Below are 15,161 nucleotides of genomic sequence, written 5' to 3' on the forward strand. Positions count from 1 at the left end.
AACACATGGATTGGCATCGTCTTGCTGAAATAAGCAGGGGCGTCCATGAAAAAGACATTGCTTGGATGGCAACATATGTTGCTCCAAAACCTGTATGTACCTTTTCAGCATTAATGGTGCCTTCACAGATGTGTAAGTTACCCATGCCTTAGGCACTAATACACCCCCATACCATCACACATGCTGGCTTTTCAATTTTGCGCCTATAACAGTCCGGATTGTTCTTTTCCTCTTTATTCCGGGAGACATGACGTCCACAGTTTCCAAAAACAATTTGAAATGTGGACTCGTCAGACCACTTTGCATCAGTCCATCTTAGATGAGCTCAGGCCCAGCGAAGCCGGCGGTGTTTCTGGGTGTTGTTGATAAACGGTTTTCGCTTTGCATAGTAGAGTTTTAACTTGCACTTACAGATGTAGCGACCAACTGTAGTTACTGACAGTGGTTTTCTGAAGTGTTCCTGAGCCCATGTGGTGATATCCTTTACACACTGATGTCACTTTTCGATGCAGTACCGCCTGAGGGATCCAAGGTCACGGGCATTCAATGTTACGTGCAGTGATTTCTCCAGATTCTCTGAACCTTTTGATGATATTATGGAGCGTAGATGGTGAAATCCCAAAATTCCTTGCAATAGCTGGTTGAGAAATGTTGTTCTTAAACTGTTGGACAATTTGCTCAGGCATTTGTTCACAAGGTGGTGACCCTCGCCCCATCCTTGTTTGTGAATGACTGAGCATTTCATGGAAGCTGCTTTTATACCCAATCATGGCACCCACCTGTTCCCAATTAGCCTGTTGACCTGTTTGATGAGCATTCTGCAACTTTCTCAGTCTTTTTTGCCACTTTTTTGAAACATGTTGCAGGCAGCAAATACCAAATAAGCTAATATTTGCAAAAAAATAACAAAGTTTACCAGTTCGGACATATTCAATTCAATATAAGTTGAAAAGGATTTGCAAATCATTGTGTTCTGTTTTTATTTACGATTTACACAATGTGCCAACTTCACTGGTTTTGGGTTTTGTAGTTGCCTTTGCATATTGATATGTAGTCACTATTTCATGTGGCCCTAGAGTGCAATAACAACTATCGTGACACAGACATATTAATGGAACAATGAAATCATTGTTCCCACTCCACATCCAGGAAGGGGAAGGCTCCCAACATCTGCAGGACCTTCCTTCTTGCCCACATGTTGGTTAACATCTGGGGATGTTTTTGTAAGTTCATAAAAAAATGTTTTCATTTTGACTTATATAAAATGTCAATTGACGAATGTCAAGGCGCTTCATATTAATATTCCTAGCCCATTCCTGCTCCGTCACTGGTGAGAATATATTTGCAAATTGTTCCAAATGCCATGAGTGCATATTTACTGGAGTTTGAAACCCAGTCTTGGGATGTGTCAGGGAGGTTTTAATTATGTTAAATGTGTTGTTTTGCACATGCTACACTGCTAACATGTTAGCATGCTAACTTTTCGGGCCAATTTCTCAGCTCTACGCCTAAGTCATATAACTTGGTATGTGACACATGCTAACTGTTAGCATACTAACTTTTCAAGCCAATTTTTCAGCTGCACGCCTCAGTCATTAAAACTTGGTATGTGACATATGGTAACTGTTAGCATGCTAACGTTAACATGTTAACTTTTCGTGCCAATTTCTCAGCTGTAAACCTCGAGTCATATGACTTGGTATGTGACATATGCTAACTGTTAGCATGCTATTGTTAGCAGGCTAACTTTTCGAACCAATTTCTCAGCTGTACGCCTCAGAGTCATAACTTGGTATGTGACACGTGCTAATTGTTATCATGCTAACGTAATATGCTAATTTTTCGAGCCAATTTCTCAGCTGTACACCTCAGAGTCATATGACTTGGTATGTGACACATGCTAACCGCAAATATGCTAACTTTTCGAGCCAATTTCTCAGCTGTACGCCTCAGAGTCATATACGTTGGTAGGTGACGCATGCTACTCGTTAGCATGCTAACTTTTCAAGCCAATTTCTCAGCTGCATGCCTCAGTCATATAACTTGGTATGTGACACATGCTAACTGTTAGCATACTAACTTTTCAAGCCAATTTTTCAGCTGCACCCCTCAGTCATATAACTTGGTATGTGACACATGCTAACTGTTATCATGCTAACGTAACATGCTAATTTTTCAAGCCAATTTCTAAGCTGTACACCTCAGAGTCATATGACTTGGTATGTGACACATGCTAACCGCAAATATGCTAACTTTTCAAGCCAATTTCTCAGCTGTACACCTCAGAGTCATATGACTTGGTATGTGACACATGCTAACCGCAAATATGCTAACTTTTCGAGCCAATTTCTCAGCTGTACGCCTCAGAGTCATATACATTGGTAGGTGACGCATGCTACCCGTTAGCATGCTAACTTTTCAAGCCAATTTCTCAGCTGCATGCCTCAGTCATATAACTTGGTATGTGACACATGCTAACTGTTAGCATACTAACTTTTCAAGCCAATTTTTCAGCTGCACCCCTCAGTCATATAACTTGGTATGTGACACATGCTAACTGTTATCATGCTAACGTAACATGCTAATTTTTCGTGCCAATTCCTCAGCTGTAAACCTCGAGTCATATGACTTGGTATGTGACATATGTTAACTGTTAGCATGCTATTGTTAGCAGGCTATTTTTTCGAACCAATTTCTCAGCTGTACGCCTCAGAGTCATATGACTTGGTATGTGACACATGCTGACCGCAAATATGCTAACTTTTCGAGCCAATTTCTCAGCTGTACGCCTCAGAGTCATATACATTTGTAGGTGACGCATGCTACTCGTTAGCATGCTAACTTTTCAAGCCAATTTCTCAGCTGCATGCCTCAGTCATGTAACTTGGTATGTGACATATGCTAATTGTTAGCATGCTAACTTTTCTAGCCAATTTTTCAGCTGCACACCTCAGTCATAAAACTTGGTATATGACACATGCTAACTGTTAGCATGCTAACATAACATGCTAACTTTTCGAGCAAATTTCTCAGCTGTAAGCCTCGAGTCATATGACTTGGTATGTGACACATGCTAACTGTTATCATGCTAACGTAACACGCAAATTTTTCGAGCCAATTTCTCAGCTTTACGCCTCGGAGTCTTATGACTTGGTATGTGACACATGCTAACCGCTAATATGCTAACTTTTCCAGCCAATTTCTCAGCTGTATGCCTCAGAGTCATATAAATTGGTAGGTGACGCATGCTACCCGTTAGCATGCTAACTTTTCAAGCCAATTTCTCAGCTGCATGCCTCAGTCATATAACTTGGTATGTGACACATGCTAACTTTTAGCATGCTAACTTTTCAAGCCATTTTTAGGCTTTTCAAGTCATATAACTTGGTATGTGACACATGCTAACTGTTATCATGCTAACGTAACATGCTAATTTTTCAAGCCAATTTCTCAGCTGTACACCTCAGAGTCATATGACTTGGTATGTGACACATGCTAACTGCAAATATGCTAACTTTTCAAACCAATTTCTCAGCTGTACACCTCAGAGTCATATGACTTGGTATGTGACACATGCTGACCGCAAATATGCTAACTTTTCGAGCCAATTTCTCAGCTGTACGCCTCAGAGTCATATACATTTGTAGGTGACGCATGCTACTCGTTAGCATGCTAACTTTTCGAGCCAATTTCTCAGCTGTACGCCTCAGAGTCATATAACTTGGTATGTGACACATGCTAACTGTTAGCATGCTAACTTTTCTAGCCAATTTTTCAGCTGCACGCCTCAGTCATATAACTTGGTATGTGACACATGTTAACTGCTATCATGCTAAAGTAACGTAATTTTTCAAGCCAATTTCTCAGCTGTACACCTCAGAGTCATATGACTTGGTATGTGACACATGCTAACTGTTATCATGCTAACGTAACATGCTAATTTTTCAAGCCAATTTCTCAGCTGTACACCTCAGAGTCATATGACTTGGTATGTGACACATGCTAACTGCAAATATGCTAACTTTTCAAACCAATTTCTCAGCTGTACACCTCAGAGTCATATGACTTGGTATGTGACACATGCTAACCGCAAATATGCTAACTTTTCAAGCCAATTTCTCAGCTGTACGCCTCAGAGTCATATACATTTGTAGGTGACGCATGCTACTCGTTAGCATGCTAACTTTTCCAGCCAATTTCTCAGCTGTACGCCTTAGAGTCATATAACTTGGTATGTGACACATGCTAACTGTTAGCATGCTAACTTTTCTAGCCAATTTTTCAGCTGCACGCCTCAGTCATATAACTTCGTATGTGACGAAAGTCTATGAAATGTTGTCTGTTTTTACCGCCACACGTTTGCTCAGATGTCGATCAATAAGCACTGTGCTGATAAAATCAAGTTATTCCGTTAAAAAAATCAAGCAAAAAAATAGTTCCTACCTGTCCGTTATGGTGCAGGTGTCGAAGTGAAGATGGTTAAAGTTTCCCAGCATCCCTTGCTGCACGCGGCTGAGGTTGACGGGCTGGCCGTCGACGGAGATGAGCCGCATGCATCCTTGGAAGGACGGAGACGAGGACTGGCAGTCGGTCGCGGGACACCCTGGAACGAATGAGATTCAGGGGTTTTCAAGAGTGCTTTTTTTAAGGCGGGGGAGGCAGAAAAAGCTCCACAGACCTCCGAAGTGAAAAGTGCCTTTGGACTCCAGAGGCAACGCCGACACTTCGATCTGCGATGACGGCTCGCTGTCCAGCTTCAGACTGATGAGGAACCTCCTGGCCTCCAGACTGACGGAGTGCCACAATCCATCATTCACCGTGTAATCTGCAGCGAGACGCCGGAATGATTGACTTCCTGCCGGGGGGAGGGGGTGGGTAAAACCCGGGCTCACCTGGAGAGACCTCCGACTTGCGCCCGGAGGCGTGCAGGGTCAGGTGTAGGCGGCGCTTCCGGATGTGGAGCTGCACCCTCCGGGGGCCGAGCGGCACCGACAGCAGCAGTCCCTCGGGGTTCCACGTGCGGAACTGGAAGCGGGCGGAGAAGCCCGAGGAGGCCGCCCCCGCCCCCGCCCCCGCCGCCGCTGACGGGAGTGTCAGGAAGCTGCTGTTGGCGCTCAGGAAGCTGCACGCCACCAGCTGGGACTGCGAGCACGAGAAGGTCACGTTGCCCTACAACGTGACACAGGCTCCAATTGACGCCTTTCTTAGGACACTCCCATGCCAACAACCTTTGAGTGTGGAAATCACCTACGCACACTGAACACATCACTACCCCTCTCAAATATTACATACTGTACTACTAATACATATTACTACTTACTATATATACTACATTAGGACACATTTCTCCTCCAATGCCAACAACCTTTGAGTGTTGAAATCCCCTACGCACACTGAACGCAACACTACCCATCCCAAATACTACATACTGTACTACTAATACATATTACTAGTACACTTACTATATATATTACATTAGGACATGTGTCTCCTCCAATGCCAACGACCTTTGAGTGTGGAAATCACCTACGCACACTGAACGCATCATTAACCCTCCCAAATACTACATACTGTACTACTAATACATATTACTACTTACTATATATACTACATTAGGACACATGTCTCTTCCAATGCCAACAACCTTTGTGTGTGGATATCACCTACGCACACTGAACGCATCATTAACCCTCCTGAATACTACATACTGTACTACTATTACATATTACTACTTACTACGTATACTACATTAGGACACATATCTCCCCTCATGACAACAACTTTTGTGTGTTGAAATCACCTACACACACTGAACGCAACACTACCCCTCCCAAATGTTACATACTGTACTACTAGTACATATTACTAGTACACTTACTATATATACTACATTAAGACACGTGTCTCCTCTCATGACAACAACCTTTGTGTGTTGAAATCACCTACACACACTGAACGCATCATTACCCCTCCCAAATACTACATACTGTACTACTAATACATATTACTAGTACACTTACTATATATACTACATTAGGACGCGTGTCTCCTCACATGACAACAACCTTTGAGTGTTGAAATCACCTACGCACATTGAACGCATCACTACCCCTCCCAAATACTACATACTGTACTACTAATACATATTACTAGTACACTTACTATATATACTACATTAGGACATGTGTCTCCTCCAATGCCAACGACCTTTGAGTGTGGAAATCTCCTACGCACACTGAACGCATCATTAACCCTCCCAAATACTACATACTGTACTACTAATACATATTACTAGTACACTTACTATATATACTACATTAGGACGCGTGTCTCCTCACATGACAACAACCTTTGAGTGTTGAAATCACCTACGCACATTGAACGCATCACTACCCCTCCCAAATACTACATACTGTACTACTAATACATATTACTAGTACACTTACTATATATACTACATTAGGACATGTGTCTCCTCCAATGCCAACGACCTTTGAGTGTGGAAATCTCCTACGCACACTGAACGCATCATTAACCCTCCCAAATACTACATACTGTACTACTAATACATATTACTACTTACTATATATACTACATTAGGACACATGTCTCCTCCAATGCCAACAACCTTTGTGTGTGGATATCACCTACGCACACTGAACGCATCATTACCCCTCCCAAATACTACATACTGTACTACTATTACATATTACTACTTACTACGTATACTACATTAGGACACATATCTCCTGTCATGACAACAACTTTTGTGTGTTGAAATCACCTACACACACTGAACGCATCACTACCCCTCCCAAATGTTACATACTGTACTACTAGTACATATTACTAGCACACTTACTATATATACTACATTAAGACACGCGTCTCCTTACATGCCAACAACCTTTGAGTGTTGAAATCCCCTACGCACATTGAACGCATCACTAACCCTCCCAAATATTACATACTGTACTACTAATACATATTACTACTTACTATATATACTACATTAGGACACGTGTCTCCTTACATGCCAACAACCTTTGAGTGTTGAAATCCCCTACGCACACTGAACGCAACACTACCCCTCCCAAATACTACATACTGTACTACTAATACATATTACTAGTAACCTTACTATATATACTACATTAGGACACGTGTCTCCTCCCATGTCAACAACCTTTGAGTGTTAAAATCCCCTACGCACATTGAACGCATCACTCCCCCTCCCAAATACGACATACTGTACTACTAATACTATACTATTACACTGACTATTACATATTACTATCATATATTACTATTGCACTTACACTTACAGTATACCTACTATCACACTGACTATTACTTATTACTATTATATATTACTATTACAATTATACATACTATTACACTGACTATTACATATTACACTTACAATGATACCTACTATCACACTGACTATTACATATTACTATTACACTTACAGTAAACCTACTATTACACTGACTATTACTTATTACTATTATATATTACATTTGCGTGTCAACCGGCTCCATTAATTTGTCTCACGCAAGAAAAGCAGCCAAATGTTTCAAGTCACGCGTGTTTTAACGCTTGATGTTTAATGTCTAGCTAGCTTTTGCGTGCGAATGTTAGGGTGAAACCTGCCATCTTGCTAACATGGTCTCTGTGAAAGACGCTCTGCACAGACCTGCCTCTAACACCCCCGACACTCCCAGGAGGTGCTAATTGGAGACAAAAATCAATACCCTTCAAGGTGGGGCGAAAATATTGCGCAAATAATGTCAGGGCAAGGAGAAGGGCATCTCCAAAAGAGACACAAATATTGTTTACACAGGAACAAACACGCTAATTAGCTTAGCTTTGACTTGCACGAGCAGATTTGTTGTTTTAGACAGAGGAAACTGTGAGGCGCATACGCAAGGATTACGCGAAAACGACAAAAACCTTTTCCACAAAACTTTGGAGAGAGATGGCATCGAGGCCGAAGAGGGAGCCATCCAAATTTGGTGTATGTGTGAATAATTGTGCCGACACAGCAGGCTTTTTAACCATTTGATAGCACAATCAAAACGTCGCTGTCCGCCAATCAACCCGGAAGTAGCCGAGCTCGCTAACACCTTGGCCTGGGTGAAGGTCTGAGCTCTACAGACTGTTCAGGGCAGTCATTCTCAAACTGTGGTGCTGGGCTCCATCTAGTGGTACGCCAAAGAAGTCTGTAAATATGCACGGTATTTGGCAAGGGTGTCCAAACTACGGCCCACCGGCGTCAGGACTTGAATAAGGAATCTAGACCACGTGGTGCCTTTAACTAAATTTGAAATATCTGACAGTATATTTGGAGCAAGTTAGCCAACATCTTGCGGACAACTTGAGTAATTGAAGTTAATGCCCATGAATTGCACATTGAAATGTATAATTTTATATATGAGCCAATCCAAACAACCTTCCCCAATCATGGCGCAAATAAACCAACACAAAAAGTCTACACGCATGCTCACACATAACGCAACCTGCTCACTGAACGTTGTGGGTATTATAAAAATTAAAAAAATGTCCAAGCACGACACATAATTTAAAATTACACCCAAGGCATGGTGGGAGAAATGCACTCTCTCCACACTTATCCATGTTTGGCGCATTTTAACTGCTTGATTATTCTGATTGATTACAGAAGTAAACAAGGCAGGAGTCAAACTGTCACATACTCTTAATATCCAATTATATTAATTATATATCCATTATATTAATAAAATATGTAACCATATTGTATATAGGCTATATATGTATATACATATTATATTTTTTAATAGTTTTTTGATTTTTTTTAACCGATTAAGAATCTTTACAAGAATCGCGATTAAATCAAAAATTAGTAAGTGCCCCAAATTCGTCATGTTTGAAGTGTCAGGTAGGGTTGTCTGGAAACCAATATTTTAGTACATTTACAGTATAATGTATATTGATACTTTTCCAAATAAAGGAAACTATGAAAATTGTTTATTTTAACCGAAAATCTTACACTACATTAAACAGTCACAGTCAAAGAACAATTTTACAAGGTTAAAATATAAATTAAAAGGCATTAAACACATTGGGCTCTTCTTGTTGCATTAAAAGAACAATTTTCAATTTTCCATATTACATGTTGTCAGCCATAATCAAGGATTAGATTAGAATGTAATAAAAAGCTTTATTTGTATTACAGTGTTTCCCATAATCTGCCAAGATACCTGTGGCGGTGGGGGCGTGGCTATGGGCGTGGTCACCATGACATGTTCGAGTAATTTGGATAATTTACTACAATGATATGATTTTCTCTAAAAAGGCTCAAAAAATGTATACTTACTAATTAATAATAACAGTTTTGTTTTAAATGGACATCCATCCATCCATCTATCCATTTTACAATATAATTACAGCACTTTATGTACATATTTATATACAGATTTGAACAATAAGTTATTCACTGAAATATATTTATTAATTGTGGTTCTTACAAAAAATATATCTTATAAAATATAAAAGCTAAAATGTCTCTTAAAGCTCTGCCCCTTTAATTAGTGCATACTAAATAATTTAACTTTAGCCTACTACTACAACCATATTATTTACCAGCAACATAAAGTGAAACAGAGGCAGAGGTGTCCTGCCACAGTCAGTAACAAATAAACAGAAAACAGTAGTGGTGGTAGACAGACACAGAGCTTTGAGTACCTTGAAGGTAGAAAAGCGCTATACAAGTATATCCCATTTATCATTTATTTATCATTCATCAAACATCTGATCCACTGAACAAAGAGCTCCAAAAATCTTGAACTTTAGACTGCCATCAGTTTTACTCCCTACACTTAACCATGTGTTTCCTACTGCCTGCAGACTTTGCACCCTTTGTTGTATACACATGTTGTGTTTCTAATATAAATACATTTAATAAAGTCAAATACAAATAAGGCAACAAGAGAAGTATCCTACACTTCTCTTTTGTAAAGTAAATCTGAACAGCCGATATGGGCATCTACATCAACTATATGATTTGCCTGAGAAGCTGGAGAGGGGAAAACATTTTTTTTTTTTAAATTACATTTTTTTTAAATTTATTTTTATTTGTGGCGGACGTAATTCTTTCGTGGCGGGCCGCCACAAATAAATGAATGTGTGGGAAACACTGCATTATATTAAATTATTCATGATTTATGGTTGCCACTCCTGGTCTGTGCTTTAAGAAAAATACAATTATTAATTAAGTACTAAAAAACAAAACTATGGATACATGTACATAGATAAGCCATCTAGCAGGTAAAGCATATTTATTAAAGACAAAACACAGATTGTAGGAATTTGTTACAAAATGTAGTCATTTCACTTGCATTAGTTGACTGCTAATTGGGCAGTTTTAACTGTGCTAATATTTGGCATCAAGCCAAGCAGCTGTGTGCGCGTCTACGTATCTACATGTTACGTATCTTCATGTTATGTATCTACATGTTATGTATCTACATGTTACGTATCTACATGTTATGTATCTACATGTTATGTATCTACATGTTAAGTATGTACATGGTATGTATCAACATGGTATCTATCTACATGTTATGTATCTACATGTTATGTATCTACAGGTTACGTATCTACAGGTTATGTATCTACAGGTTATGTATCTACAGGTTACGTATCTACAGGTTACGTATCTACAGGTTATGTATCTACATGTTATGTATCTACATGTTATGTATCTACATGTAACATATCTACATGTTATGTATCTACATGTTACGTACTTACAGGTTATGTATCTACTTGTTATGTATCTACATGTTACGTATCTACATGTTATGTATCTACATGTTACGTATCTACATGTTATGCATCTACATTTTATGCATCTACATGTTATGTATCTAAAAACGTTTGTATAACTTGGTATGTGACGCATTCTAACCGTTAGCATGCTAACTTTCCCAGCCAATTTCTCAGCTGTACGCCTCAGAATCATATATCTTAATAATAATAATAATAATAATGGATTAGATTTTATATCGCGCTTTTCTATTGTTAGGTACTCAAAGCTGGTATGTGATACATGCTAACTGTTAGCATGCTAATGTTTACATGCTAACTTTTCGAGCCAATTTCTCAGCTGTACGCATTGAGTCATATGACCTGGTATTAGGGATGTCCGATAATATCGGCCTGCCGATATTATCGGCCGATAAATGCGTTAAAATATAATATCGGAAATTATCGGTATCGTTTTTTTTATTATCGGTATCATTTTTTTATTTTTTTTATTTTTTTAATTAAATCAACATAAAAAACACAAGATACACTTACAATTAATGCACCAACCCAAAAAACCTCCCTCCTCATTCACACAAAAGGGTTGTTTCTTTCTGTTATTAATATTCTGGTTCCTACATTATATATTAATATATATCAATACAGTCTGCAAGGGATACAGTCCGTAAGCACACATGATTGTGCGTGCTGCTGGTCCACTAATAGTACTAACCTTTAACAGTTAATTTTACTCATTTTCATTAATTACTAGTTTCTATGTAACTGTTTTTATATTGTTTTACTTTCTTTTTTATTCAAGAAAATGTTTTTAATTTATTTATCTAATTTTATTTTATAATTTTTTTTAAAAAAGTACCTTATCTTCACCATACCTGGTTGTCCAAATTAGACATAATAATGTGTTAATTCCACGACTGTATATATCGGTTGATATCGGTATCGGTTGATATCGGTATCGGTAATTAAAGAGTTGGACAATATCGGAATATCGGATATCGGCAAAAAGCCATTATCGGACATCCCTACTTGGTATGTGACACATGCTAACTGTTAGCATGCTAACTTTTCGAGCCTTTCTCAGCTGTACGCCTCAGACTCATATGACTTGGTGTGACACATGCAAACTGTTATCATGCTAACGTTAACATGCTCACTTTTCGAGACAATTTCTCAGCTGTATGTCTCAGAGTCATATAACTTGGTATGTGACGCATTCTAACCCTTAGCATGCTAACTTTTCAAGCCAATTTCTCAGCTGCACCCCTCAGAATCATATAACTTGGTATGTGACACATGCTAACTGTTAACATGCTAATGTTAACATGCTAACTTTTCGAGACAATTTCTCAGCATTTGCAGACTACAAAAATGGGACCCATTACCTCCCTGCTTGGCACTCAGCATCAAGGGTTGGAATTGGGGGTTGAATCACCAAAAAGGATTCCCGGGCGCGGCACCGCTGCTGCTCACTGCTCCCCTCACCTCCCAGGGGGTGAACAAGGGGATGAGTCAAATGCCTTAACTTAACTCATTTTAGGCTGAATACTCCTGTGACTTTGAGTCCTTTTGTAGAAATCTGAGATGGAGTAATTTGACATGTGAATCATCACATTTAGAGTTAAAGAAAGACATGAATTGAAGTTTATTTTGAGCGTTTCGACGAGCAAATGTCACGGCCTGTGTGGAATGTTCCTTTATGTTGTGCCTGAGCATGCACCTCAAGTGCTGTCAAGGTCGTATAATAACCCAAAGGTCATACGAATGTCATAGAAGTAAAAATACCACACGAAAAACCAAAACACTTCATTTATGGCATCCCAACGCAAATGAGTTCAATTTCAAGTGAGGGTGAATTGTGCGGGGCGGTGTCTGTCCGTGACGCCCGGCGGTGGCGGAGTTATCGTGGCCCCCGCGGGGCAGCGAGGAGCAATCGGCGGCTCCTTGACTCGCAATGAGATTCTCCTCCATCAACCTGAGGGAGATTGTCCCATTGAAATTCCATTACAGCCTCCATCACGCCTCCCCGCTTTTGTTGTCCGTAAAGGACTTTCCGCGCTCCAATCAGACTTTAAAGGCCGGCGCCGCATCCAGCCGGAGGTTAGCGGGGGTCGCCGTCTGATTGTCGGAGCGAGGGGGGGGGGGGGACTCTCCAAATCGCTGCATCGCGTTGGAAATGATGGACGCTTTAAGGATTTCGCCATCCAATTTTCTGCTAAAAATGCCAAAATGTGACGATTGGACTTTTGTAACGAACCACCACAAGGCGCTCTCCCCTTAAAACCTCAGCAGCGAGCCCAATAAATGATTTGTTTTTCAGCGCCTCAAACAACAAATGCAGAAAAGCCCAACAATCGACTCAATAAATGTAGCCAAAAAAAGCTCCAAAGTCCAAAAAAAAACCCCATTCCTGGTTTGACGTCCAATGGGTTCTTGTTTGAAACACAGAAAACAAACGTACGGGAAATGTTGAAAGACGTAAGTACGACATTCCGAACAACTTGAACGTGGTCTTAATGGTAGTGAACCACCGTAAAATAAAACTACTCACTCTGCTAAAAAAAACAGCAAAAAATAAAACAGATTTTCGATTAAATTGCGATTTTCGATTCTTAATCGACTAAAAAAAATCAAACCTCGATTACTGTAAATTCCGGACTTTAAGCCGCCATTTTTTTCTTACACTTATTTATGGATATTTCTCTGATAACAGCCAACAACTTCTGTTTTGTTTGATCAGTCGTTTTACCGTTTTGAAACACTTAAGGTAAGTAAACAAACATTTACCGTATATTTCAGACTATAAGTCGCAGTTTTTTTCATAGTTTGGCCGGGGGTGCGACTTATACTCAGGAGCGACTTATGTGTGAAATTATTAACACTTACCGTAAAATATCAAATAATATTATTTAGCTCATTCACGTAAGAGACTAGACGTATAAGATTTCATGGGATTTAGCGATTAGGAGTGACAGATTGTTTGGTAAACGTATAGCATGTTCTATATGTTATAGTTATTTGAATGACTCTTACCATAATATGTTACATTAACATACCAGGCACGTTCTCAGTTGGTTATTTATGCCTCATATAACGTACACTTATTCAGCCTGTTGTTCACTATTCTTTATTTATTTTAAATTGCCTTTCAAATGTCTATTCTTGGTGTTGGGTTTTATCAAATAAATTTCCCCCCAAAATGTGACTTATACTCCATTGTGACTTATATATATATGTTTTTTTCCTTCTTTATTATGCATTTTCGGCCGGTGCGACTTATACTCCGGAGCGACTTATACTCCGAAAAATACGGTACAAAATATTTCCGTGTAAATATCTCCTTTCGCAACGTATATACACTATATTGCCAAAAGTATTTAGCCACCTGCCTTGACTCACATATGAACTTGAAGTGCCATTCCATTCCTAACCCACCTTTTGCAGCTATTACAGCTTCAACTCTTCTGGGAAGGCTGTCCACAAGGTTGCGGGTGTATTTATAGGAATTTTCCACCATTCTTCCAAAAGCGCAGTGGTGAGGTCACACACTGATGTTGGTCGAGAAGGCCTGGCTCTCAGTCTCCGTTCTAATTCATCCCAAATGTGTTCTATCGGGTTCAGGTCAGGACTCTGTGCAGGCCAGTCAAGTTCATCCCCACCAGACTCTGTCATCCATGTATTTATGGAACTTGTCATGTTGGAAGAGGAAGGGGCCCACTCCAAACTGTTCCAACAATGTCGGGAGCATGGAATTGTTCAAAATGTTTCGGTATCCTGGAGCATTCAAAGTTCCTTTCACTAGAACTAAGGGGCCAAGCCCAACTCCTGAAAAACAACCTCCACCAAATTTCGCACTCGGCACAATGCAGTCCGAAATGTAGCATTCTCCTGGCAACCTCCAAACCCAGACTGGTCCATCAGATTGCCAGATGGAAAAGCGTGATTCATCACACCAGAGAAGGCGTCTCCACTGCTCTAGAATCCAGTGGCGACGTGCTTTACACCACTGCATCCGATGCTTTGCATTGGACTTGGTGATGTATGGCTTAGATGCAGCTGCTCGGCCATGGAAACCCATTCCATTCCATGAAGCTCTCTGCGTACTGTACGTGGGCTAATTGGAAGGTCACATGAAGTTTGGAACTCTGCAGTAACTGACGTCGGCGACCTCTTTGCACTATGCGCTTCAGCATCCGCAGACCCCTCTCTGTCAGTTTACGAGGCCTACCACTTGGTGGCTGAGTTGCTGTTGTTCCCAAATTCTTCCATTTTCTTATAATAAAGCTTTGGAATATTTGGGAGCGAGGAAATTTCCTGACTGGATTTGTTGCACAGGTGGCATCCTATGACAGTTC

At 40.0% G+C, this 15,161-nt stretch overlaps 1 protein-coding gene across 4 annotated transcripts in view; it reads right to left on the reverse strand.

Moving 5' to 3' along the window:
* The window catches only part of LOC133658960 (contactin-associated protein-like 5), a 318,220-nt gene that overhangs the window by 191,753 nt on the left and 111,306 nt on the right, over positions 1 to 15,161 (reverse strand). For all 4 annotated transcript variants that reach the window (XM_062061522.1, XM_062061521.1, XM_062061524.1 and 1 more), the window contains exons 8-10: positions 4,893 to 5,169; positions 4,679 to 4,825; positions 4,444 to 4,603 (exon numbers count right to left, since the gene is read on the reverse strand). In XM_062061522.1, the coding sequence (XP_061917506.1) occupies positions 4,444 to 4,603; positions 4,679 to 4,825; positions 4,893 to 5,169 (584 nt within the window). The remainder of the gene's footprint in view (positions 1 to 4,443; positions 4,604 to 4,678; positions 4,826 to 4,892; positions 5,170 to 15,161) is intronic.

This window comes from Entelurus aequoreus, linkage group LG10 (genome assembly GCF_033978785.1).
Source record: "Entelurus aequoreus isolate RoL-2023_Sb linkage group LG10, RoL_Eaeq_v1.1, whole genome shotgun sequence".
Classification (NCBI taxonomy): Eukaryota; Metazoa; Chordata; class Actinopteri; order Syngnathiformes; family Syngnathidae; genus Entelurus; species Entelurus aequoreus.